The 27,038-nt window shown below is 43.2% G+C and overlaps 2 protein-coding genes across 2 annotated transcripts in view; both read left to right on the forward strand.

Annotated features, from left to right (window-relative positions):
• Positions 1-497: 497 nt before the first annotated feature.
• On the forward strand, positions 498-17,572 carry LOC119153811 (transmembrane protease serine 11E-like). Its single transcript, XM_037400703.1, has 10 exons — positions 498-597; positions 7,974-8,093; positions 9,232-9,347; positions 9,765-9,832; positions 11,394-11,557; positions 12,544-12,582; positions 14,258-14,438; positions 14,665-14,930; positions 15,806-15,948; positions 16,357-17,572. Exons 1-10 carry the CDS (start codon positions 501-503, stop codon positions 16,516-16,518), a joined length of 1,356 nt encoding a protein of 451 aa, XP_037256600.1. The 5' UTR covers positions 498-500; the 3' UTR covers positions 16,519-17,572.
• Positions 17,573-25,612: 8,040 nt separating this feature from the next.
• The window catches only part of LOC119154243 (transmembrane protease serine 11E-like), a 41,547-nt gene continuing 40,121 nt past the window's right edge, over positions 25,613-27,038 (forward strand). Inside the window, exon 1 of the mRNA XM_037401562.1 lies at positions 25,613-25,776. Coding sequence (XP_037257459.1) covers positions 25,613-25,776 — 164 coding nt within the window. The remainder of the gene's footprint in view (positions 25,777-27,038) is intronic.

The raw sequence follows: 27,038 nt of genomic DNA on the forward strand, positions 1-27,038 counted from the left end.
GTCTAAGGAGTTAAAGAAAAATGACAAACTTGAATGCAGCTGCTGTTATGGGGGCAAGTTTTTGTCTGGGCAAATAACCAGTTTCAAGGAAGTTCAAGGGAGTTAAGAGGCACATGCCACTGAATCTACATCAGTTTGTCAGCTCTGTATCTGGCCTAGGACTGAACATTGTCTCTTTAGAACATGCAAATTTTCTGTGTTGGTCCTGCCCATAATTTTTGAATTGTTTTTAATTATACCGAAGAAGGAAATAAACTCTGAATCCTTGCAAAATTTTCATGGCTCTTCTGATTTGAGGTGTTGCAGGGTGTAGTTAATGCTCTTGAAAGGCTTTGAGATTCCTGGATGAAAGGTGTGATGAAAGAAACATATTGTTATTGTTTTAGGGGAGGAATCATGCTACTGGGTAAGCCTATGTCACTGAGACTTGCTGGACTTGTTTGTTCTGACTTGCCTATGACTCCTTTCTTTCCTAATTGAGGAGATAAAGCCTCAAGTATATGCTGAGATGCTGCACAGTGCATTGTGGTGTTCAGGACAGTGCACTTCCCCGAAAGAAGAGCTTCTTGCTGACATCTCAGTGGTACCCAGAGGTGAGTGCCACAGCCTTCTGACTTGCTCCTTGGTAGTCTGGGAAGAATGGCTATATCATGCATAGATTTATGGGGCAGTTAGAGCTTTGACAAATGGTGTGGGGGGAATGGTGCTAGCTCTGAGCTTACTCTGATTTGAGCTGCCTTCCATGCATCGGTAAGCCTTCTGATATTTCACCCTTTCTTCTCACCCAAAATGCATTTGTTTTCCAAGAATTTCCCAGCTCCTCTACAGTGTGGTATACTGACAAATCAAGGTGGCCTATGGCCACCAAAGTTTTTGGCAGTGGAGCAGGTGAGAGTCATCTCACTGCACCCCAACTCTGATTTGCTGTTTGTGCCAGTGCGTTTAGAATGTGTTGCAGTCACAACTGTGGAGCTAATAGCCTGGTACAAGAGGGTGAGCAGAGTAAAGTAGGCGAAAGTAGCTTCCTGTGCTCTTGTTTATTTTCTTGGGCTTTGTATGCAGCCAGTGAAGTGTTAATCTGTGCAGAATCAGCTTGGAAATGCACCAAGTCTGGCACCAGACCATTTCACCAACTCTGCCTGGGAATGAAAATCAAACTGAAAACCCACAAAGACTATAACTACTTGTTTGGTGTCTTGCTTCTGGAGCAGATTCACCCAGTCAAAGCAGAACAAAGGGAGGCAGCCAGGGCTATTTTCAAAAGCTGAAAAGCGGAGATCTACTGCTATATTCTGGTTCTGCCAAACAGAATAAGATACTTGTCTATGACCAATGTAGCTGCAAGTGGAAATCCGAGAGGTAATGATGACGGAGAAGTTGCAGAACTTTATGCTAAACTGATTGCGGTCAGTGGCCATGTACTTAACATTTTCTTTGCACTGGGATGGCCTCTCATGTTCATACCAACTGTAAAGTACTTACGTAGTAAGTAGCCCTCCTAGTTCTACTAAAGGTTATTTCAGAACATGTGAGTCTTTCTTAAGATGTTGGCTGTGGCAGTCAACTGTAGAAGATGTGTTCTTGATCAAGGATATTTCAACTGTCAGCGTTACAGTTATGTCCCACAGACTGTTACAGTAGTACAGGAGGCTAGTTCTATCCCAACAGTTAAAGAGCTTGTAACCTCCAAAAAGCTGTATGCAAAATGGATGAGAGAGTAAGGAACAACAAACCTTTTGTGCTGATTGCAAAGGTGATCAAGTAACCAGGGAAGCCTGTATGAGCAGTATTCTGGTATCATGGATATAGTTATTGGTAAGCTCTGAGTTAACACATCCCAGAGACTTAATGCTGCCCTTGAATCTTGATGCAAATGACAAGAACAGTATTTGGAGGTGTTGTCTTTGTCCATCTGAAATGTGCTCTTGGGAAGCAGCAAGACCTTGGTAGAATTGGGTGGTTAATGGGAGGAGCTCAGTTAGTAAGTAGCAAGTACATTAGCGATGCTTTATCTGACTGCAGAGGGGTGGCATGCAGCACCTACTGTTTTTGTGGGATGTTCAAGGGTGTGGGGAGATCAAGTTGATTCAGCGTGACGCATAGAAGAACATATATCTTGTTTCCCTCAGCAAATCCCTTCAATGTTTGGAAGTCTTCCATTGTACCAGAATTGCATTGGGAGATACCAAACATTGAGTGATTGAGGCTGATGGGTAACTGACCTCATCCAAACAAAGGTCTTGCAGTAGTTCAACAGGCACTCGCTTCCTCTATTTCAGTGCCTGAAGTAGTAGAGGTGGTTGTCCCATTCTTTTAAAGTGTGTGTCCTGAGTATGCCACAAGAGCAGAGGAGAAGCATTAGGTGGTATGATTGCTTGTGGCAAAGGTGGGAGTGGAATTAGCGTGTCTTGCTTTGTCGTCCTGTGCTTTTGCTACAGCACTTCCGGACTAAGCCAAATGTTTTTCAGTTGCTGCCATTCCCAGCCACCCTACCAAGGTAGATAGCTTCAGGGACCTAGTCAGGATTTTGAAATTGCACTCACTAGGCCAGCAGATTAGTCTGTTCAGTTGTCTTGTGAAAGGTCCCATTTCTAAGAAGAGTGATTGTAGGGATGTGCCTGAATCCATCTTTGAATGGGAAAAACTGGTCATAGCTATAAATGGGGAGAGACCCTCATCAACAGATGTGCCACCCAAGCTCTGCCACTGGCTTTTCTGAGTATTGGAATATCAGTGAGCAGTGGTATAATAAAAAATATAATACATTTTTTTATAGAAACACAGCAGCACATCGGATAGAAGAGGTTGCATGTTTTCTTCTATGCAGAGCATGACAAAACACCTTCTTTAAACAGCTTGTGCCAGAAAACATGGTTTAGATTCATCTAAGAGGAAATCTAGGTTGGGGTACTGTGAGGCTTTAGGTTAAGTCAAAAAATGTCAAGGACAGATCTGTAAAACAGAGCAGGGTAGCTCTTCCCTGCTTATCCAGCAGCTCAGAGACTAGACCTTTTCTTAGGACACAGATGATAGTTACACTTCCTTTTCCTGTCTGAACAGACATTTCTCTGGGAAATTTTCTGGTGGTGTTCTTACTGAGGCTTTTGATAACACACAGTACCTCAACCGGAAGAGATAGATAAGCTCAATATAGTGAATCAAATCCTGTCAGCAGAGGTGGGAACTGAACTTTCATCACTTGCTTTGTGAGTGAACATAGTAAGCTTTTAGGGAGTTTGGTATCGGATTAGAGAGGAAAAATAGCTTCTCACCTGTGTATTGTGTTTGTCTTTTGCATTTGGGTAAGTTTTCCAAATAGGAAGGTAAAGAATTAAACAGGGGTTGATCAGAAATCCAACCTGAAATCCTATCTGTTTTTCCTTGGTTTCACGAGGAAGACCAAGCTACATTAATAGTTATTGGCTCGTTAGGAAGAAGAGTTGCAGTGAACTAAAAGATCTTGGGTTTGAAACTTGCTAATTCACTGCAGATGGAAAGCTGCCAGACATCAGACCATGAGGTTTGCAGAGCAGAGAGGACTTGGCCTTCAAAGTCTCCCAGTGAAGTCTGTCTTCTGATCTCTTGTTAAGGTTTGCTCTTGAAGAATGAAAGTTACCCTCATGCTGGAGGATGAATATGTGTTACCTAATGAATTGGTGTTACCTAAATTCCCCTGTCTGCCCCCTGAGAGTTAATTTGCACCTTAGTGGAGTTTGGGCAGTAAAAATATGAAAGTGTATGGTATGAGGAAGCAAGAAATGTGAGGCTATACAAAACACCTGACTGGAAGGTATCTACATAGACAGCTGTGGTATTGGGGGGTCTTCTGAGGAGAATATCTATCTGTTAAGCAGTGCCTCTTTGCCACAAGAAGAAAGGATGTATCTGTGGTTGAAGGCAGTGAGATCATCTCTGCCTCTGCACTCATCAGCACTGCAGAGTATCAGTGTTTCTCTGGCCAGTGATTGTTGCTGGGTGGAGCGGTTTTCTTTAGTTACTAGAATGCAGAGAAGACCATGCAGAGGTCTGATTCCTAAACAGGGTGATCTACCTTCCACTGAACTATTTAACTACAGAGATGGATGTCCCAGGCAGAGGAGTCTCTCTCAGGTGGTTATTCTGGTAGAGCGTGACAATCCTGCCCTCTGTGGCATAATAGCAAAAAGGCTATGGGGGCAAAGCAGCTAACTGGAGGCGTAATGCGCGTGATTAATGACTGAATCCATTGAGTGGGCATAGCCTGAACAAGAACTGTCTTTCACTAAAAATCCTGTTAGCTCTCAGCAGAGGCAGGCTCAAAACCTGACATAGTTGTGAGTGTGTTTTGTTTTGTGAATATGACCCTAGCATGACAGTGTCAAAGGCTAGAACTCCTGGGCACTACTGGAAATATATGCTGCTCTAATACAGGCAATACACACTTCAGCTGTTCTTCAAAGAGTAAAGGATAGCTGATTTGGGGCCAAACAAGGCCCTCTGTTCCCTGCATTCATACTGATTCCTGAAAAGGGTAGCAAAAGATTAGATATTTCCTAAAAAGCTAAAACCAGGAGAGTTTTTCTTTCCCAGTCCTTCTGCACAACTGCTGACTAGCATGTTTGCTGATAAAATAGACAAAAAAAGGGAGGCTGCCGAGCTGGATCCTGCACACAGGCATCAGAGTTGAAGGGTACATATCGGCAATTGTATGCTGTGGGAGGTGATGAGAGCTGGTGCTTCCGTTGTACAAGAGATTTTTTTCCTGTTCTGGTGCTTACTCTAGCAAGATGAAAGTCATGAGTATCCCACTAAAGGGAGGAAACTGTTTTGGATTTGAAGACATATTTCTGCTTCAGTATTTGTGTATTGCATATACAAATCAGTTACCTGTATGAATGTAGAAATACATGGAAGTGCTTCCTTTAAACTGTTTTCTTGAAAATTTAAAGGGAAATTGCTATCAGAAGTAGAGATTTTTATTCCTTATCTCCAGCGTTTTCATTTCCCCCACAACTGCAGCAGTTCCTAAGGTATGTCTCCCCTTGCAAGTCTGTGTGACCTGTGGAGAGCAAGCAGTCCTGAAATGTTGGAGGAGAAGGGGGTCTGTGCCACTAGTGTTTGTCAGTGTAGCTGGCATTTGCATGAAGAGGAAATAGATTAAAATAAAGGGCAGTGCTGCCTGTCAGAGCACAAGTCTCACAGGCAGAGATGCTCGTTTCTCAGGTGTGACTCTTAAGCTTTTATTTTAGGCATAAGACCATGTCTTGAGGAAATCTGTCTGTATACAGTTCAAGAAAGCCAGCAGTTACGAAACAAGTACTGTTGCCTCAATATCTCCAGTTAGCCGTATGCTATCGGGGCTGTGCCATTTGTTCTCTGTATAAAAAGCAATGGAGGAATGTTGCTCTGATTGCCATTCAGATGGCACCCCACGCTGGGGTGGGGAGAGCTGAAGCACACAGGACAAGTCCGAGACTGGTGACAGAAGGGGCTCAGGTTGGAGAGCAAAAGCTCTCCAGTGAGGAGAGCAAAGTTAGATGCTAAAGCAGAATCTTTAAAACAACAGGTGGCTAGCTAAGGAGGGGAAGAGGCATGCTGTGGGCTGTTCTGGTTAGCCAAGGGGCTTGCTCTCAAGGGCAGTAATTGACTGTCCATGAAGTATGCTGCAATTCCATGAGCTGGGACTGTGAAAGACCACAAGCTGTGAGATGAGAATAGGAATGTTCCATGGGAGGCTGCAGCATGTTAAAGAAACTGAAGAAGGACAGTCCTGCTGGTCTTAGGTTTTTATCTGAATCTCTGCATCTGTTAAACCCTCAGGGGTAATGGATAGTGTACACAGTGAAGATCTAGATAGCGAGAAGTCAAGGCCTCCATGGAACCAGTTGAGGTCTAGTGTGTGTATTATGTGCTTATTGCAACTTGCAGTTGCCGAAGAAAGTAATCTTGGCCAGCCTGGGCTTTTAGGCTCCTCTCAGCTGTTTAGGCTCCTACAGTCTTTTTTCCATAGCCTTGCCATTCCAGAAGTGATCCAGTCTAGTGGGGAGACAGCTAGCTTTGGGGAAGACTCAGACTGTGCATTTCCAGAACATAACTCGGCCCCAATAAAGCAGGCACAACAGAAGGACAGGTACTAGGCTTCTCCATAGCACGTGACTCTGAAACAGAAGGCTTGATCTTGGTCACCTGTCCTGTGTATTTTGGTAACACTAAGCTGTTGCTTGTGACCACCTGCAGTTGTGGTGCTGGCTGGAGCTGTTTAACTTTTTCTTTCCCATATGCCACCTGTTTGAGTAGGTAAAAACCTGCCTGCTTCCCTTAAGCAATGGACTGGGATACCTGCCAGCGCTCACTAGCCAAAACCAAGCTTTTCTGTGAGGAGATCAAACTCTGAGTTGCTTCCACCTTCTCTGTCACTTGCTGGGTACACCCTCACTGTGTTGCAGACCTCTCAGTTGCTTCCTCTGTGGCTCTGTTCTGTTGGGTTTTTTTCCTGGTTTGCCTTGCTTACCATCTCTTCCTTGTAGCTTTGCTCAGCTTTCTTGCCCTCAAGGCAGAGTGTATAACCCCATTCTGCTTTTCTACCACTTCACTGTCTTTTGCTGTCTTGGATTTGTTCATCATACCCTTGCCTTCACTGTTTATCTGCTCCCTCAGCTCATTTCTACGGATGGAACCTCTACTGGTATCCTGCTGTGCTTTCACTGATTTCTTCTTTGCCACCTTGTAGTCAGAAAACCTGGAAATATTTACTCTCTCTGCCTGCCTTTCTGCCCCTGTTTTCTCAGACATTGCTCAGAAATGGCTGTGCCATAGGCCCAAAAAGGAGAAAATAGCATTTAGTATCTGGTCTACAGCAAGACAAATGTGGATCAGTGGGTGTAAACCAGCATGATGACTAGCCACCTGTGTTCCTCTTCCTCAGACCTGGCTGCTGCCATTTGCCACTCCAGGTACCTTTGAGAGGTTATCCCATGTGTTTTTTCTGATACCTTGCACTAATGCTGACCGTGATGTAGAGACTCAATGCAGGGCATGACTACGTAGCAATTGTGTGCTGTGGAATTACTGGAAATCTGAAGCGATTGTGCTTAAGGCTTTGCATCATCCTACAACAAAGCTACTGAGGACATGTGCAAAAATGCAGTTTTCCTAATGTTCTCTTGCGTAATGCTGCACAGGGGGATATAAGTGGAGGAGAAAAGCTTATGTGCCTTTGTCCATGTCAGTCAAGTTCCCAACTCCTTTACGGGTCTGCTGTTGGCTAAATGTGGGTCTTGTTGCCATTTTATGGGAGTAGCTATTTATTTCCCATTTGACAGACTGTCTATCAGGAAACAGGATGCAGTCTCTTACAACATGTGTGGGTTTGGTGCAATAAAACCCAAACCCTGTAGGGGATCAATAAACGTTACTACTCATACCAACTAAAAATAACTCAAAGCTGTATGTTATAAGGCATCTCTGGTAGCCTAGAGTATCCTCGGTGCAAAAGTTACTCCATCAGTCATGAATTACTACATTTATGTTTAGTTTAAGCACCTGCATGGGCAATCAGCTGCACTTGAAAACTGTAGTATTTCTTGATGAGAAATTGTCTCTACTAGTAATACCAGCACAACTCTAGGCTTTTCTCAGGGGTGCATGTGAGACAATGGAGGCAATTTAGAACATGTGAAATTCTGACTAAATATAAAGAAAAAGCTGGTTCCATGAGGGTGCTCAGAAACTGGGCCAGGACTCCTGAGAAGCTGGGAGATATCTGTCCCTGAGATGCTAGAAACTTGACTGGACAAACCCTGGAGCAAGCTGCTGTAGTGGAACCAGGTTTGAGCAGAAGGTCATCAGACCTGCAGGGTCCAGAGATCCTTCCCAGCCTACCTCATTGTGAGGTTTGTGAGCTGAGCTAAGCTGTGCCAGGTGATTTGGCTCAGGATGCACTATTGTCTTAATAATAGAGTTGCGTTTTTCCGTGTTTTCTTCCATGCAGAGAGTGATCCAGATGGACAGAGCAACGAAGCACATAGAACCATGGAAGATAGCAATCATCGTTGTGTCAGTGATAGTAGGCTTAGCCTTTGTCATTGGCTTGATTACATTTTTTTTGTGCCATGGTAAGTGCAACACTCTTCTTGTCACAAGTCTTCAGGATTCTGTTGTATTTCACTTGCTGCTGTGGTCTTGTCTGGTGACTTACGTATACAATTCATCTCTTGTATAGAATCCACATGAGAACTTACTAGACCCTATTAAAGATCTGAATTGATTAGAAAACCTGCAAGAATACCTAAAATATAATTTACTTGAAGCAAGGATTTAAGTTTTGTCCCTCTCTTTGTTGAATTGTCTTGCCCTGGTGCCTCCACTGGCATTCACAATTAACCAAAGGCTAGCAGTTTTCTGTGTAAACCAAGGGTGTGCCTAGTATTCAGGCTATGGGTAGTAAGCTTGGTCTTGAACAGGCTTTTTGCAGAAACTGAAGCTGGCACCTCTAGCCAAGGATATTCCAGAAAAAGAGGGCAGAGATTTAAGCTTTTTGGAGCCCAGGAGTCAGTCATTGTTGCCAAGGGCCCAGTTTGGTAGCAGGTGGATGAGGCTAGGCCATTCTATTCCCAATCTGAGACACCAGTGTGAAGGGTTTTGAAATGCCTTTCTTCTCAGATGGCACTAATAGCGCTGCTGTCTCAGCTCACAGAGTCAATGAGGCAGTTGCTTGCATTAGGGCACTACACAGAGCAGTGGCAGAGCTAAAGCTTAGCTTTGGTTTTTGCGAACTCTGCATTGTGGGGTCCCTCTCTGCCATTCATCTGAGAGCCAGATTTAAGCTTAACCCAACTGCTGAATGGATGTGAACAGCTCTGGACTACCTGCCTCTCAGAGGGACCAGGGACATGCTGGAGTGCAGGCAGAGAGGAGTGAGTGCATCTACTCAGTCAGAAGGGACATGTGGTGTGGTGTGTCTTGTGCTGTGCTTACCTCAGGCTGATGAGGAGATGGTCCCCAGAGAAATGTTGTAATGGGTGTAATTTAGAGCTACTTGGGATGGTCCTCAAAGTAGAAATGAGTCCCTACAGCAACAAGATGGTCCAGACCCCCCTTTTCCCAGAATGCTACTAAAGCTGTAATTCCACAGCTAACAGGGTCACAGCCAGAGCCTGGGAGCCTTACTTGTGCCATGTTCTGTGAGGTACTGTGTATGTCTGAATTGTACTGAAGGAGATCAGCCACCTTTCCTTTTCTTATCCTTTGTAGATCAGGACCGATATTACAATGCATCTTTCCTAATCACCAATGTCAAGTACAACAGTCAGTACGAAAGGCAAACCACAGAAGAGTTCAGGCACTTGAGTCAAGAGATTGAAAACATGGTAAGCTAAGCTGTTTCTCTGTTTCTTCTCAACCTATGGTGAACAGTCCTGTGACTGTGTGATTGGAAATAAGGAGTCAGAGGTGATTCTGCCTCATCCTTATGTGGCTAGCCCTACCTTTCAAACCTTGCTGTATTGGGTTAAAGATGCATTGCTGACTGTGTGCAAGCAGATGGTAAGAACAGGTGCTGTCTGTTCCAGCAGCCTTGTGGCGGAACAGGTGCACACAGAACAGAAGGGACAGCAAAATCAGCCAGCCTCACTGTTTATTTTAGTTTTGCATCCTCTGGTGGTGGTAGCTTTGGTGTAGAGGTGGAGATAAGGCATTTTCTTGTGTTTTAGAGACTCATGAGACTGTTACATCTTGGCAGTATGTACATGTTACAGATGTATTTTAACACTCTTTTCCTTTAACAGATATCTGCAGTATTCAGGGGGTCCTTCCTAAGTAAAAGGTACATCAGGTCCCATGTTGTCAGTCTGAGGTAAGTAATGTGAAGGTCAGGAATAAGCAGGGATGTGATAAGTGACCTTTCTTACTACCGCTTGACCAGATGGAGCATGCTTGGTCGTTTATGCTTGGATTGTACCAGCAGGATGACTAAGTCTTGGCTGGTTGTCAGTATCCTTCAGTGCTTACGACACTGAGGGCTCAGTTACCTTCGGGGGGTCGGCAAGGAAGAGAAATTTAGCCTTATAATTCTGCAGATTGATTACCTGAACACCAGTTGTTTGGCTGTGATGCAGTAACTGAACTACTAGGTGATCCCATCTTCACTGCTAGTTAAGGGCTTGAGACATGCAGTCAACTCTTTATTCCACTTAATGCTTCCTGTGGAAACTCAGGCTGGTGTGTACACCTCTGCATGGTGTGTAACAGGAGGTGACTAGTCTCCTCCATCTCTGAAAATGTCTGAAGGAATGAGTCATTCCACTGTGAGATACCTGGATACAGAGCTAAGGGGAGGAGGCAAGTGTGACATACAGGTATAAAGGTCCTGTGTGAGAGCTTTTAAGTGTTTCTTCTCTCACTCTGTAATAAGAGCCATCCCTTCCCTCTACTTCACATTACTTTGGTTTGGAGTTGCATTTCTATAAGGCTCAATTCTGCTGTGGAATATTTTTCCCTAGACAGCAGACAATGCTAAACTTCCCATAAATGTCCTTCTTCACAGCATTTCTGGGCTTTCTTGCCTTTACCTGTCACTAGATGGAAGGGGTAATTTCCTTAAACTGTTCTACATTGTTTTCTGCTGCTGGTTTCTTCCACAAGCCTCCCATACCATGTATCAACTGAAATTACAGAAACTGGGAGCTGGACTTCAACCAACCTTTTGGGTTGACAAAATGGTGTGTCTGTTTCAAGCTTGTTTTCAGTACAGATACAGTTGTTGTGCAGCTAGGCACTGGACCAGCTTAGCTGTATCTTTGCTGTTTTTCCCTCTGGGCTTCAGTTGGTTTTCCTTTAGACTGCTAGTCTAAAATATTGGGCCCAATATTTTATACTGACAGTAAGTGATCGTGCCTTGCTCTGGTTACTCAAGCTATTGAGATTTTTGTCTCCAGATAAAATGGAATTAAGTGGTCAATAAATGGAAAAGGGACTTAAGTGGGAAAAAAAATACCAAAAGACCTTTTTAACTTCTGTGGCTCTAAACTGGGTCTTTTGAATGGCTGTTAAGAATGGCCTGTTGGCTCTCTGTTGAAGGGTTTTTAACTTGCTGTGGTGGTTCTACTGCCATCCATGTCCTACTGACTATGATGTGCATGGAGGCCAAAGGGAGTGATCCCTCCTCTCCTTCTCAGCTGTGCTGCTTATAACAGTTCCCAGGAAATTCCCTCTGATCATTGTTATAGCAAGAACCAAGCCTTTTGCCTGCTGACATGTCATCATCTTCCTTTACTTGTGCACAGTTATGCTATGTTCTATACATCTGTACAGACCAGACCTGTTCTTGTATAAAGAAGGCAGAGAGTGCAAAGCAGAACAAAGAGGATTAGTGAGAAAAGAGGGAATGATACCACTTTGTTTTTGTTGGTTTGCAGCCCAGATCCTGGTGGAGTGCTTGCATCTGTTGTTCTGGTATTTAAATTTCCATCGACTGACAGTAAGGCAACAAGCTGGGGTCATGTCAACCGTGTGTTACGCAGAAGGCTCAAAACAAGCTCCGCTTTCTTGCATGTTGACCTGTCTACCCTTAGACTCACAGGTAGGTGCCTTAGGTTTGTGGTTTTAGCTTGGAATTTGTTCCTCATACTTTGCTGTTCTTAGTGTAATGAGTTTCACTTTAGTATGTAAATATGGGCTGTTCTTGTTTTCTTCTTTTGCCTTCTCAAAATTGTGTGTTACGGCTGACAGCCTGGGAACTTGAAGGAATTAGCATGAAAAGAACTAAAGCATACTGGCACTGATTTGTGAGTGTGAGCTATCCTTGGTGCATCGGAAGGTCTCTCTGTATGACCTAGCTTTGTTGAATGAGATAGTCCCCCTGCAATTTATTAAAAAAAGCCCCAACTTTGTGACCATGGATTCACAGATTACTTTAAGACACACAGTGAATTGTACAAGAACCTGTAATCACCAGGTACTGAAATGTAGAGTCCTCAAGCTATTAAAAAAATGCAAGGCTGAGATGGTTCCCTTTTCCACCTCCTGCCATTTCCCTTGCTTATTTGACAGATTACTGTAGCAAGTGTTCACAACAAAACCCTGCAGTTCCCTGGACAGTAATCCTCTCCCAGTCTGTTGCTGGTTACCGTCGGAGTCTGGCAGAGGGTTTTTTGTAGGAAAGAAATTAGTAATGTTACAGTTTAAGTCCACCCAATTCCAGCTCTGAAGATTTCTGAAGAGTGTTTTGACTGCCTTGCCATGCTGAACTTGAACAAATGCATATAAGTGTTTGCTGGTGTCTGTGCACAATATACATGTAGATGTTACTTGGACCTATTTGCAGTTATCTGCTGGTTTTGTTAGCTTTGAGCTAAGGCAGGAAAGGTGTATCCTTTAGCCTCACACTTTCAGTGAGGAACAGAGGCTTAACTGAACTTCTCCAACAGAGCAAATTACTCCTTTTACTGTACTGTCACTCCATGCATCAATGCAGGCCGTGTGTTTGCTGGGTGCAGGGAGGGAGACTATGCTAGATCACATAACAGTATGAGATATACTCACTGTGGTGTTTGCTTTTAATTTCAGAGTTGAATAAGGAAAAGGGAGATAACCTTTTAAACAACTGTAAGTACAAATGCTTTACAGAAAAGCTCCAGAGATATGGTGCTATAGGTTCTGTGTTCACAAGATTCTTATGCTTTTGAGATGCAAGTTGAAAAAAATAAGTTGTTAGGGGATACTAGAGCAGTAGACAGCACATGAGCCAGGAAAGATTTCAGCTCATTTTATTGCAGTCAGGCTGGCTCTATAGTGTTTGCAGAATCAGGCTTTCTGACTTCGTGGTGGGAAACACTTTTAATGTTGGTTGTGAGAAGTAGGGGCATGTCAATGAGCTGCTGTTAGTGAGCTTTGCGCCAGGACTGCAGTTGCTGTGGACCAAGATTCTTGCTGGAATCCTTCCAAAAACATTTTCCCTCCTGCCCCCTCCTCCCAGCAGAAGAGTTTAGCAATAGATGTCTGTCAGATCTGAGCTAAACTTTACAATATACAGGGAAAGGTAAGAGAGTGAGAGGGAGAAGAGCTGCCGGTGGTGAGAGCAAGGTAGTGGCACAGCCCTGGAGAGGCACAGGTTCTTAGTCCCTCTCCTGTTCTGTGCTCCTCCATGAGGTCCTAAAGCATCTCTGGAAACAGGGAGAGAGGTAAGTCCGTTCCCAGGGGACTACCTCAGTCCCCTGCATGGTCTTGGAGCCTTTGCATGTTAGCTTTCCATCTTTAAATGGATTCTGAGAAGTAACTGACTTGGATCTAAATTTTTTTTTCTGGCTGAGGAATGCATGACTATGCTTGTTGGCACAGTGGCTTTAAGTAAACTGTTGGAGAAAGAGGACGCTATTTTTTTTTTGTTGCTGTTATCAAGGCTGACCTGGAAGTGACCTGACAAAATGCTTTCTTTATTTAGCTTGTGGGTGGGCTTTTTGTTTGGTTTTGTGGTTTTTTTTACAAACTAGTCTTAGTGATTCTGTGATGCTTAAAGTTGTGCTGACTATGCTGGTCTTGCCTTTGCTATTCAGATGAGAAAGATTGCCTCCATTGAGTTCACAAGTGATGTGCAGTGTCTGTCTTGTGCATGTTTTGGTGGTGATGTATGTATTAAAGCTTAAAGTTGCCCTGGTGTGGTGGTTGTTTACATGGGGGTCCCTCAGTATTTTTGTACTCAATTTATAAGAAGTCTTTTAAAAAAACCAAAAACAAACGAAGGATGTTTTTTCCATAGAGTATTAATGGAGATTTAGTCTTTAGATTAATCTTACATGCTGTTATTATGAAAATTATATGAATGTAAATGCTTAGGTTAATTATTGGTGCAGGTCTTTGTGCCTAAGAATCTCTGTGTGTACCTGTATGCACAGACATACTCATGGCTATGTATGTTACCTTTTCCTCTGTACAGCTCTTGTCAAATATCAAACAAAGCAAGGTTTGTAGAGGCAGTATTTTTTTAACTAGATCAATATTTACAACTGGGGAAAGTGTTGCAGATGTACAGGCTTCAGTTCCCATGGGAGTACATGTGGCCTTGGGTGTTTGGAAAGTGGCTTAATGAAAAAGTAGGGACTCTTCTACCAAACCTTGTTTACCCAGCATCTATCCTGAGATGCTTGTCGCCATGACACTTGGCTTCCCTGCTATTGGAGGCACTGCTTTAGATGAAGGCTGTCTCTTAACATCCATGCCCTGTTACATCTGTGCCTGCAGACATGAGGGCCATTCCCTCAGTCAGCTGCCTTTTCTTTGACAGGCTGTGGAATACGAAAACAGGCGTTCTCCTTCACAGGAGTGGAGAGAATAATTGGTGGGCAGCGTGCACAGGATGGGGAATGGCCGTGGCAGGCTAGTATTCAGCTTGATGGGACCCATCGCTGTGGTGCATCAGTGATCAGTAATACCTGGCTAGTGACCGCAGCCCACTGCTTTAGAGGGTAAGTAATCAGCACCTTTCTGATCCTACAGGCCTTAGGACTCTTAAGTGCTCTGACCTTTAGTGGCCCACCAGCATCTGTATCTGCTGAAAGCTAATGAAGTTTGGCTCTTCTCTGTCCCTTAGGCAGACCTGGCCGCATTGCATTTTGATGCTTAAATGGAGAGCTAAGCTTCTTTGGGGATCTTGTTTTGTGTGGCTGTGACATAACCTCAGATATCTTACAGAGGAAAAGATCCTCGGAGGTGGACTGCTAGCTTTGGAATTCTGCTGAGACCTCCAAAACAGAAAAAACTTGTTCGAAGAATTATCATTCATGAAAGATACGGTGACTTCGTCCTTGATCATGAATATGATGTGGCTGTTGTGGAACTTGCCTCTCCTATTGAGTTCACGAGTGATGTGCACAGTGTCTGTCTTCCTGAAGCATCTCACAATTTCCCAGTGAATACTTCCTGTTTTGTCACAGGCTGGGGAGCTTTGCAGAATGATGGTGAGTGTCTCTTGCTTTCCTGTGCCTTGTCGCACATGTAGCTGAGAAGACTGCTATCAGGTTTATGGGGATTTGTTTATTTTTTGTTCCTTAGATTTGGTGTTTGATGTGCTAATGAAACACTTGTGGACTTTGCTGCTTTTTTTCTGGCTTGGTCAGTAGGTTGTTATATGGGGGGAAGACCATACAGGTTAGCCTTACAGGAGTAAGAGCAGGTTTTTTCTGTTGCTGCAGGCATTGTTCTAGGTGAATACATTTTGTTCTCTGTTCCCATTGGCCCAGTCCCTCTAGGTTTAGCTCTGACGTGAGTTCTTTAGCCATTCAGCTTTGTCATAGATGTATTAGGACAGCTTTCATCAGTTATTCTCTCTTTGGCCATAAATTAGGCTTCATCCAATGACTTGAGTGAGCTTCATTCAAATCAGTCCATGTCTGTGAGGTTAGAGATGATGGGACTATAAATCTGCTTATGAGAGCTATTAAACTATATAGGTTATGTTTCATGGTAGATTCTTGGGGTGTGTGCTGATTGTCCAAAGCTACATTGCAGTTAACCAAACAGTTTTTTCCAATGATAATGAGGACATATCTTGTAGCCTACAGTTGAATTTAACACTGAAATATGTACAAAAATCCCTTTGTCCATTATGTTAAAGAGCACCTGGTTGAGGATGCAAGGTGGAGAAGGGTTATGTTTGGGAACAAGTGAAGGACTTTGAGGAGGACGGGAGCTTTCTGCTTCCTGAGATGTTGTCTGGGTACCTCCCTTCATTGCCTGTAATAGCAAAAAAGCTGTAGGAAAATCTGGCTACTCTAATCCTTGAGTGTTTTAGGTTGCATATGCTGTCCGCAAATTCTAATGCCACTTCTTCTAGGCTCTAGTGTTAATCAGCTTCGGCAAGCGGAAGTGAAAATTATAAGTACTGCAACTTGTAATAGAAGACAAGTGTATGGTGGAGCTATAACACCTGGAATGTTGTGTGCTGGATACCTGGAGGGGCAGGTGGATGCCTGCCAGGTAAGTCTCTTCACAGGTAATAGTAAGAAGGAAACAGGTGGGATGGGAGGTGAGGTTTCCTAAAACTAAAATGTCCTTTGGGGAATCTTTATTAAGTTTATGGGTTCAGTATCTTGACAGATATAAATGAAGAGCTTCATGGCTCATGGGATGAAGTCTGCAGTTAGGTCCTTGGGGTTTATATGTAATGCACATGTGAAAGAATACAAATGTGAGGGTGTGGAGTTGGAGAGGTTGAATTAGGCATAGGCTCCCAGCCTCTGTCTTGTAAACTGTGTGGAGGTTGAGTTACAGCTGCGATCTAGAGACAAATATCTGTCAGCTGTAACAGAACAATTTGAGGGTTGCTGCATTAGTGAGGTGAATGCTGTTTGCTTTGTTCCTGCCTGTTGACATTTTTCTCCTTAGGGTGATTCTGGTGGGCCACTGGTGCATGCGAACTCCAGAGGAATCTGGTATCTTGTGGGAATAGTGAGCTGGGGAGACGAATGTGGCAAGCCAAATAAACCAGGAGTGTACACACGAGTGACTTATTATCGAAACTGGATCCACTCCAAAACGGGCATCTGAAACCTGCAGCAGGTTAACTTTTGTGGGCTGTGTACAGCTATTCCTCTGACATGTTCTGCTCTGTGGTTACCCTCTAAACAGCTGCTGGCTTAGCTTGTGGTCATGTATCAAGTGCCAGCAAGCTCAGAGTAGTCTAGGACTTGAAATTGGTTTGGCCTACAGCCAGACAGAAATGGACTTGATCCATGTGACAGCTGTTTGCTCAGGAAGTAGTCTGTCAAAGGAACAACTGCCTTCATCTAGATGCAATATACTGACCCTTTTTTCTCTGTGGCCACGATACTCTGTGGCCAAATGTCTTGGCCCCAACTTACCCAGGCAAAGCGTTTGAGCCCAAATTATCATTTATCGGCATCCAAGACAAGTTATAACTAAAACATGGCCTGTCCATTTCCTGTGTGCTCCCAAGGCCCCATCTAGCTGTAGACCAGCTGCAACCCAGCCCCTGATTCCAGGGCTGCTGTGCTTCTGAATTCTTGAACTTTTTCCTGCATCGTTCCAGGGAGTGTACTCTAAAGAAGAATGGGGGATGACTTAGAGAAGTCCTGGTTCCTAATCATGTCGGACTGTTACTTAGATGAACGGAGAATTTTTTCTTGCTGTGTTTTCCTGAAAAAGGAATCAAGTGGATAACACTGGCTTGTGTCTGCCTTCTTTGGACAAGCGTATGTATGCTCGCTCATCGCTCCATGTGAACGACCACTACCACAGCGTTTGCAGTAACAGTGATTGCTGGACTTAAGACCAAAAACCACTTTACATTCATACCAGTCTTTTGTCATATCAGAGTATTTGGCTGAATTAATTTCCATTTTTAACTTTCCAAATTGTATTGCTCTGAATAAAAGTCTTTGGCTTTTTGTGCAGGATGGAGGATTGTAACAATCTCAGTATGACCATTGCCAAAAATACCTTCTCAAACTGCTTATTCTTGTGAATGCTGTTCTCAAGTCTTTATAATTTAAGGGCACCTTCAGCTGCATCCTAAAAAAAATAAAAAAAGCTTTTGTGTTAGGGTGGAAATACCTGCCTCTTTCAGAGCAGGGCAGAGCTTCTGACTGACCCAGTGATCTTACGTAAAGATCTCTGTTCTGTCAGGTAATAAGAATTGTCTGTGTTTCATTGCTAGCCCATAGTTAACTCAAGCACACAAACTTCATATTCTCTCTGACTTTGTGTTTTCAGGAGCCAATGTTTCTGTCTTCCAGGTAGGTATCAAATACTACACCCCAGGAGCAGAACAGAACACACCTATTCCTGGTGAGGATGCTTTCCTTGGTGTGTCTGCAGACTCTTTCCAACACTTTGTGGATGCTGATCCTGACAATAGCAAGTGCTGTCGTCTTAGTTGCAAGATAATGAGCTACTCGGTTGCTCCTTTTGCCTCTATGGTCAGAAGAGAATGAACCCTGCAAAGGAGATACCAGCCACAGTGACAAGACTCAGAGCTGGTCTAGCATGGCAAGCAAGCAAAAATCTTATGCCAGGCTAGAAAAGTCAAGCCAGCAGTCTTTTGGCATGTTTATAGTTAGATCTGGGGGAAGCAGGCCCTCAGTGATTACAGTCTTAGGATCAAAGTATTGTCCAAATTGAGTACAAATCAGCTGACATAGGCAATGGCAGTTTAAGGATTCTTTTCTGGACTATGCAACTTGCTGCAAATGCTCCCAAACAGAGCAGCAGTCCATTGAGTGAGAAGTATTTTCATTATTCATCCTGTGATCTGGCTGCTTGCCAGGACAGAGAACCATGCTTTTCTAGAGCTTCACTGGAAGTACTGGAATATTTGGATGTCCAGAGAAGGTTTGCATGAAAGACAAGGGTCTGCAGCTGTTTTGAGTTCTGTACTTGTGTATATGTGGAAATCTGGCACTTAAAAAAATTTCCCTCAGGGAGCTTTTCTTGGTAAACATTGTGAGCTTCAGAAGCAAAACTTAGTGGCTTAATTTCTACATAGGGATTAAAAAGTGTCAAGACTGGTTCCGTAGGTCGGAGCTCAACAAATCTAATTTTAGTCCCTTAAGCCCAACATAGCCAAAATGAAGTATATGGCTTGTAGAGGAAGCTTAAAAATTATATATGACAAGTATATATGATTTTTTTTTTCTTGCTGGTAGTGATTGTCTTACTAGGACAGTCAATAATATTTGATCTTCATGAAGAAAAGCATAATTACAAGATACCATGGATTTCCAATTCCCAAAGCACTTCAGACTTGGGTTTTCAAAGGGCATAATGGTTTCCCCATCCTGCTGGATTTAATCGTAAATTGGAAACTTTAGCATGTTCATAGTTAGATCTGGGGGATCTATTTTTAGGCTTGCAGATCTCAGCTATCTCACTGGTTCCACAAAACAGGTAAACAGATGTCCAAAAGAATTATTTTGCATCTGTGAACTTTCCAGTTGTGTTTATTTTGGGTACAAAATTAGAAATCCTTAAGCATGTTGCTCTGTATCAAGGGCTGCAGTAAATAGTAATTCTCCAAAGTGGTGCACACAAGGCTAAAAAAGTGAACTGATCATTTGCTTAAGGAGCTACCAGTTCTGAGCATCTACTTGGAGAGATACAGTACTAGATCTACCTTAATGCTGAGTGCCAGCACAGTGTGGCCAGGAGGAGGGGGCTGAAGAGGGCTTGACATCTACATGATGTATGTTTTGGGAGCCTTTATTTTGAAGCCTTGTGTAGTTTTCCTGATAGCATCTGGAGCAAGTCTTCTGATTCTGTTTCTTCTGGAAGCAATGTAGCTTGCATTGAGGCCTCTTGGTGATGCAAAGCAGCATAAATGGGGACTGTCAAGAAGAGCACTCCCCTCAACCACTGGGAATATTGGTGTGGATGGATGTGATGGGTTTGAATCCCTTACTCATTGCAAAACTAGACTGATGTCAGCATTGTCTGGCTTTTCCTGAGGGAAGTTACTGAAACCTGAAGCAATGTAGGCAGCCAAAATATTTTGTTTTGTTTAGGTGGCTTAGCAGATCTGTATGTCTTTAGGTGAGACTGTAGCGTAGTTTGTGAAGCCACAAGCTTCATCTTCTCTCAGCCATGTTTTCAAAGGAATTATCTCAAGGCAGAATGGGATGTATTGAACTATACAATCACACGTTACACAGGAATTTAATTTATATGTAAATCTAATAAAACATGTTAAAAAATTGCCTTCTGTTTAATGTACTTGTTAATTTCCTGTGTCACAGTAAGAAACTGATGGGTACTTTGTTTTAGAATGTGTTACACTGATCCTATGCCATGTGTTTATGTACTGGCCTTCATGTAGTTGTAACCACTTGGTTTCATTGTCTTGTTAGAAGAACATAACTGGAAGAAGAGCATAATTGTTAGATGAGCAAAATGCCATCCAGCCTTGGACAGAATTTACCCACCCAGCCAGAGGTTACACAAATTTGTGTGCAGGCAAACAGGTCTTGTGTCAGCCACTAGAGGGTGAATCGTATTGTGTAAGAGCCTTTATCTTAGGGCTAAGTTTTATTTTTCATTTAACTCATTCTTAAATTATGCTTCCTTTGACAAATATTTTGTTTGCTATTCATTGCTGGTGGCTTTTTCTCAGACGTAAGTAAATTCTTTCCATAAAGACAGAGAAAAGGCTTTTGGGAACTTGTTATTCAAAAATGCAATTATTTTCTTTTATGTAAGCTTGAATAGGTCCAAGAAATAGGTGGCATGTCTCTGATTCTCTTGATTAGCTACTGCATTCATTCCTTCCTCCCTCCAGTAAACCTGAAAGGTTGTACTTGCTATGGCTCCTGTGCTTTCCATCTTCCAGCTGTGCCACTGGGCAGTCCCTTCCTTGAGGAAGGACTTGCCATCAGCCTAGCATCCAGAGCTTGTTTTAGCCACAGGTCATTCTTTGTAAGTGAATAGTCAGCTGCCTGAAGTTATCACACATCTCTGACCTTCCCCAGAATCCTGGGATCACCTGTGGTTTGTAGCCTTTGGACTTGTGACCCAGACAATCTGGCACTGTTCTCCAGGCCGGCAGAAATGATTTGCATACCAAGGGGAGCTGTTACTGGCATCATCACTTTTCCAGTGGACAGATTAGATGGAGAGACTGTACTAGGAAATAGTGTCTCCCATGCTAGAGGGTGGTGAGAACATAAAAGCTTTTTTTACTGTGAGAGTGGTTAAACACTGAAAGGTCATCAGGAGAAGTTATGCAGTCTTCATCCTTGGAGATACGCAAAGCCCAGCCGAATGTGATCCTGACCACCCTGGTCTGGTTGCCCTTGTTTTGAGTAGGGATTTTGGGCTAGACCATCTCCAGAGTTCCCTTCCCACCTCAGCTACTCTCTGATGCTGTTCTCCCAAAGTGTCTAGCAGCTTCAGAGGAAGACCCATGGCCGTGGCTATGCAGTGGGTACTGGCTCAGATGAGCTGACGGCTTCTCAGCTGATTCGGTGACAGGTGCATGCTCTGGCAGACAGCCTAAGGAAGACTGACACCCGGTTGTCTTCATGCTTGACCCTTAGATGCAGTACCCAGTGCTGTTGTCCCAAGCATGCCTGGCACTGTTGCCATTGATTGAGTAATCAATGAAAATAGCAGGGCACGGAAGGGAAAACAATCCTTTCTGCGCCACCTAGGTGGGAAGCAGGTTACCCAAGAGTGAGCTCTGAGCTCAGCCAGAAGGTCTCACAGGGAAGCAGCGAACCAAGTGGGACCCTCGTTTGGTTCAGAGTAGTCCTGCCTGAAGCATGCTGCATTTTACTGTCAGAGTGACTTAGCTCCTGAACTGTGCCTGAAAGGACAGCCAGAGTTGAAACAGCTGCAGGGTGGAAGTCTTGGGCTTGATTTTCATAATGTCTAATTTAGTCTCTGAAGCCTTGAATGTTAACACTGGGTCTGATATATCAGGCTTACAAGAATCACATTTAGGATCTTGCGTGCTGCTGCAGAGCAAAGTGGAACAGATAATAGCTGTGGCAGAAAGCATCTCAAAGAGCCAAACTTCATTTGGCTTCCACCAGGCAAGTTAGCTGCTAACAAATGATATTAAATCAAACCCAAGGTAAGTGTTTTCTGGGGACACAGAGATGTAGGAAAGGTTTTGTTTTGAATGCGTTGTCTTCCGCAGAGCTTGCTGTTAATGCTCCCAGGATGTCTCTCTGTCACTTCTGATGTGCGAACATTGCTGCTGTTCTTTTGTTTAATTTGTACTGTGCCTGTAAAGGATTTATTTTTATCTTAATGTGCCTTATTTCTTTGTTGGCCTAGTCCAATTTACATAAAGATCTCCTGTCTCTGTAGAGATGCTGTGTATCTTGACTGGGAGCCAAGGGTTTGTGTAGTGGATGTAGAGAGTCGCTTGTTAGCCTGATTGCTGGGTAACACCTGGAAGAAAATGCAGGCTGGCCTGTTTAACTGTACCAAGTAGCAGCTCTGGCTGAACAGCTGCAGAGAACAGGTACATCTGTGCTACCTTTTTGCCTCGAATGGGGTGACGGGCTATGAATTCTTCTTTAATGACTCTGGCCAGTGGGGGACTTCTGTTGTCTAAGGGCGTTGTCAGTATTCTGGGCTGGCCTATCCGGCTGCAACTCGGGTGTAGCAGTTTCTGTTATAAGGGCCTGCAAAGAGGGACTATTTGGAAACCAACCAGGGCAGGATCTAGCATACTTCAGCTTGAGGCCATTGTTATTTTCTCCGAGAGCCTCTGCACATTCAGTATCTCAAAGCTGCAGGGGCATGTAATAAAATATGGCCCTGAGTGACTTTTTCAGGGCTCAAGATAGAGGACTTGGCTTCTCTCCCAGCCCTGACATTGGCTCTGGAGAACTGTTCTATCCTTTTAGTGGATTTTCTGGTTTTGTTTGTCTACTTATCAGTTATTAAGAGCCATGGCTGGGAATTTCATATGGCAAAGGAAAGCATGGGATAATAAACTAGTGACATTTTTTGTCAAAAGGGTGAAGTTGTATAGCATCTCCACAGCTGAAGTTAAAAAGTGTGAAGAAATGCAGATCATCTAGAGCTTCCACTGAGTTTTGAAGGCCAAATGCAAGATGCTTTTGTGTTTTTCAGGACTGGGAAGCCTGAAGCCATAACTGACCTATCAAGGTGTGCTGATGGAAAATGAGTGCACTTGTCCTAGAGAAGGATTTCATCGCAGTATACCAGTTTGGTCTTATCAGATGCTCACAGAGTCACAGAGTAATTTAGATTGGAAGGGATGTACGGAGGTCATCTTATCAAACCCCTTGCTCAAAGCAGGTCTAATTAGTTCAGGTTGTTTAAGGCTGTGCTCTTTAACAGTGCTTCTGTCAGTTCTGTTAAATATCTTTGGCAAGAACATTGGCTTCTCAGTTTAAAAGTAATGACTGACTGCTGTGTTTGGTCTAAAATTTGTGGCCCAGGTTGGGCAACTGATAGACAATTATGTAAAACATCTTTGCTTGTAAATTCCAAAGATGTTATTGCTGTGGGGCTAGCCAATGGTCTTCTCTAAAGGTGTTCTTCATCTCTACAGCCAGGGAGCCTATGTAAGTATGCAAACATAAACCAAGGTAGCCTATTATTACCATTCTTAAGCAAGGAGTCTGTATGACCAGCTGGGCTGACTGCAGGGTTAAATGGAAAGAATGGTCATTACATCTTCTTACACTTTCTTTCACAAAATCCTGGGGACCCACGTTCTTGGATTTCCACCACACACTTTGATAGCTAGTTTCCATACTGCTTCCCTAGTGTTAAACAAAAAGATTAGTAACTGCCTTAGCTTACCGAATAACCCCGTAATACCAAGGACTTTGCAACTTGCTAATTTATTGTGTTGAAAATTGTTCCGTAATGATTGTCTTTTCTTGGCCTGTCTGTACCATTGTTCCTGGGGGACAGGTACGTGTAAACTGATTTTGCATAATCTGACACAGAGAAGTGTCATTTCCTTATTTTCCACTGTCTTCCAGGATAGTTCACTTCAATGGTTAACTAATTTGAAAACAAAAGCAACTTACTTCAATTTTTGTTAGGAGGATCACAAAAAAATCTTGATTGTAAGGAAATAAAATCATATTACTTCAGAGCATGAACAGAGATATTACAAAAACAACAGGAAGACCTGTCCTAGTGTGCTCTGAAAGTTACCAGAAGCTTGTTAGTTTACTGTCCAAGCCCCTTCCTTTAGTGCTACTTACTAAGACCCTTTGAAATCTTGTTATAGAGCCCAAGATCTCAGGTAACTTTTGTCTCAAACTCTAGCTGCCTGCTAAAACCTAATTCTGCTGGAATATGTTTTTTACCTGACCCAGGAGGGTAGAGCTGGCCTTTGAACTTCTGAGCACATCAGAGAAAATTCTGTACAACTTACAGGGTAAACACTTCAAGGGTTGCCTTTTCCCAGTGAGCTTGGCCTGGGTACTTAGGGCATCTGATTAGCAGTCTCTAATAACTAATGAAGAAGTTAATGTTAGTAACCCACTAACAGTGCTGCCAACTTTTATCTCTGTGGGCAGACCACTATGCATAGCCTCAGCCTAACCATTATGGGCAGAAATGCTATGTCCTTCTTTGCATTACATCCCAAACTTAATTAAGCTTTTTCTATTCTAGGAGCGTGTTTTGTAAGGATGACAGATTTTGTGAACACAATATTAAAAACCAAATAAAAAACCTGAGGAATTCTAAGGTATTTCTTGACTCCTGGATTGAATTGGTTTGTAATCGATCTCCGGCACTGCATTGAGTGCTGGAGTTCCTGTGGGTGTGAGTGTGTTTCTGGGTGGAGCAGGGATTTCTGTTGTGCACAAACTTAATTTTGAGTTTTATTAATCTTGAAAAAGAAGATGACAGGGCTGAGGGGGGAAGGGGAGGGGGGTGCCCAGGGAGGATATTAGTACTCAAGAGGTAACTGTGTATTCAATCAGTAAACCCCCACGTAAGGCAGGTAACTGCAACAGAAGCCAAAAAAAAAAAAAAAAAAAAAAAAAAGCAGCAATTGACTTGATCAAAGCAAAGGAAGAAATCAATGTTAGAGAAATAGATGCCATGCAGCAGTGCTCAGCTTTTCCCACTGTCCTAACAATGGGATGTCCAGACACTTGCTTCTGTAATTGCATTGAAATGCCTGTGAATAGGCATCATTAGTGAGAGAAGGAAAAGGACTTGGTATAATTAGGTGAAATTTTCTTTTTGCTGTTTTTTGTTTTTTTTTTTTTTGGGGGGGGGGGGGGGGTTGTTACCCTCTGTTGCTGAGGTTCTTTCTGGAAGATAACATGTGTTCCCATAAAGTTGTGAAATCTTGAGACTGCACTGGAAAACCAAATGCTTCAAACTTTTTGGCAAAAAAATCCAAGCATATCAAAGACTAGAGACCAGAAGTTTGGTTTCTGGTAATTTTCCTTTTTTGCCTTGGGTTTTGAGATGCAAGTACACAATTTCTCACTAGAGAATAGCCATTTTCCCCTTTTCAGTTGGCTCTGAAGAATCACGTTTGTGCTGGGAGAAGGGAATTCCAAGGAGGTTGGTGGCCCTTTTCACAGAGTAAGCATTTTCCACAGGCGGGGTTACGCTAGCCATTAAATGACTAACGTGTAATTAGGAGGCTGGATACTTATAGTTGTCATGTCCCTGATGCCAAGAGACTTCAGGACAGCTGTGGAGCAGTGAGCACCGAGGGAGATCAGGCTTGGCTGACCAAGCAATTTATATCTGTATTTGTTTTTGTGTTCGGCCTTTCTGTCAGCTATCTCGGGAGGCAAGCGACTTAGCATTGCGGACAGTGTGGAGCCTCTCCCATGTGAGTTTTACAGTAAGTGTATGGTAGAAGGTGCTGCTGCTGAGGAGAAGGCCTGCTGCAGGGATACAAGCTGGACAGAAAGGGAGTGCTGGAAAAGGGAAATCTCACGTACTTCCTGTTCTGCTGTGGTGAAGAACAAGTCTTCTTGCCTGTGCCAATTTATCTGCTCTGTCCATCTCTGCCTGGGGAGCTCTTTGATGCAGAGCTGATCCGACGGTTACGGTCTCCTTATCAACTCCATGCTTACCTCTGTTTGTTTTTATTCTGAAGTTCGCTCCCCCGTTTTGCAATAACCCACAGGGTGCTGGGTGTTGCGCCAGCTGTGCCTCAATGAAGGATCTTCATTCAACACCTTTCCCTTCCCGTCACACCAGTCAATGCAACTCCTGTGTTTTCCAGCAGCATTCACTACGCAGTCCAGACTTTAGTCAAGCCTTGGTTGGCGGTCAGAAAGGCTACCAGACCTACCGGGACCTACCATGGGATCTTCAAAAGTAGGTGGCATTTTTTAACTCTGTGAGTCTGATTTGGAGGTGTTATGGTAGTAAAGGATACTGTTTATGGGACAGTTTTAGGACTTCAAGGACATATGTAGATCCAGAAGAGAAATCTTCTCTTGCCTGACCTTGGACCCCATTGCTCTATCCCTGCTCTTTTTGTCCTTTTAAATCTAGGGTACATCATGGATCGGTCTGAAATGCGCAGCCTGAAAAGGGGCAATAGACAGGAGGGAAGTTGCAGGCTGAAAGGGAGGGTTTGGAGACTGTGGTCTGGATGAAAAGAATAACACGTGGCTTGAGTGAGAAATGCAGAAGGAAATCCTTTCCTAGCATGGCCAGGAGCACAAAGATTTTCTTTCTCTTTAGAAATGATATGATGTCTTAGGTTGACACCTTTCCTTCCTGTGATTGTCTTGTCCTGCCCCCAGCAGGCTTTTATTGCAGCAGTGGAGAATCCAGGAAGCTCTTTTGTGTCAAAATCAAATGTTAATAACACAATTTTTGTAAACCATGGATTTTAGTCAGGTCTAGTTGCAATATTATTTCCCCCAAACCCTGCAAAAAGTCCCAGTTAAATCGGTGATGGCAGCATAACTACGTAAGGAGAACACTACAGAGAAGCCATGATTCCTAGGGAGTAATGGCAAGATGTTTTGTGTCTGAAAGCATTTTTGTGCAGTCAGAGATGCTGAATATACTTAGCTTCGTTTTACTGTAACAGTATTTGAGATGGTGCTGCAAAGTTCAGGGTATTTTTACAAAAATAAGTCTCCTAGCTGCTGTGATAGTCTACTATATTCTCTTGAGTCAGAGCAGGGATCTGGTCATAAATGTACAGCAAGCCTCCTGGAATTTGTTATTTCTGTTTGATGCTCTGGCTCCTGGCTTCATGTGGCAATAAGAGATGCTCAGTCTTCCTTGAATGTGTTTTTTATCGTTGCCTCAGCAATTGAAGCTAAAAAGTAAGACCTCAGAAAAATCCAAAAGAATCTGAAATATTTTTTTTTAATACCCTAATGATTTGACTGGATGGCTAAATTTTTATGTGTAATTGCTAAATACTACAATCTTAGTCTCCTCTCTGGCATTGCTTTGGGTAGATGGCTGTGGATGATTGCAAGATATTACTTATTTTTTCCATCCTCAGTATTTCTAGAAGTTGGGTATTTTTTAATAATTGCTGGACATGCTGAAATAGAAACATTGTTTCTAAATTGATAAAACTTACTCTTTATTCCCACATTTCATGAGGACAA

This window comes from Falco rusticolus, chromosome 1 (assembly GCF_015220075.1).
Source record: "Falco rusticolus isolate bFalRus1 chromosome 1, bFalRus1.pri, whole genome shotgun sequence".
Lineage (NCBI taxonomy): Eukaryota > Metazoa > Chordata > Aves > Falconiformes > Falconidae > Falco > Falco rusticolus.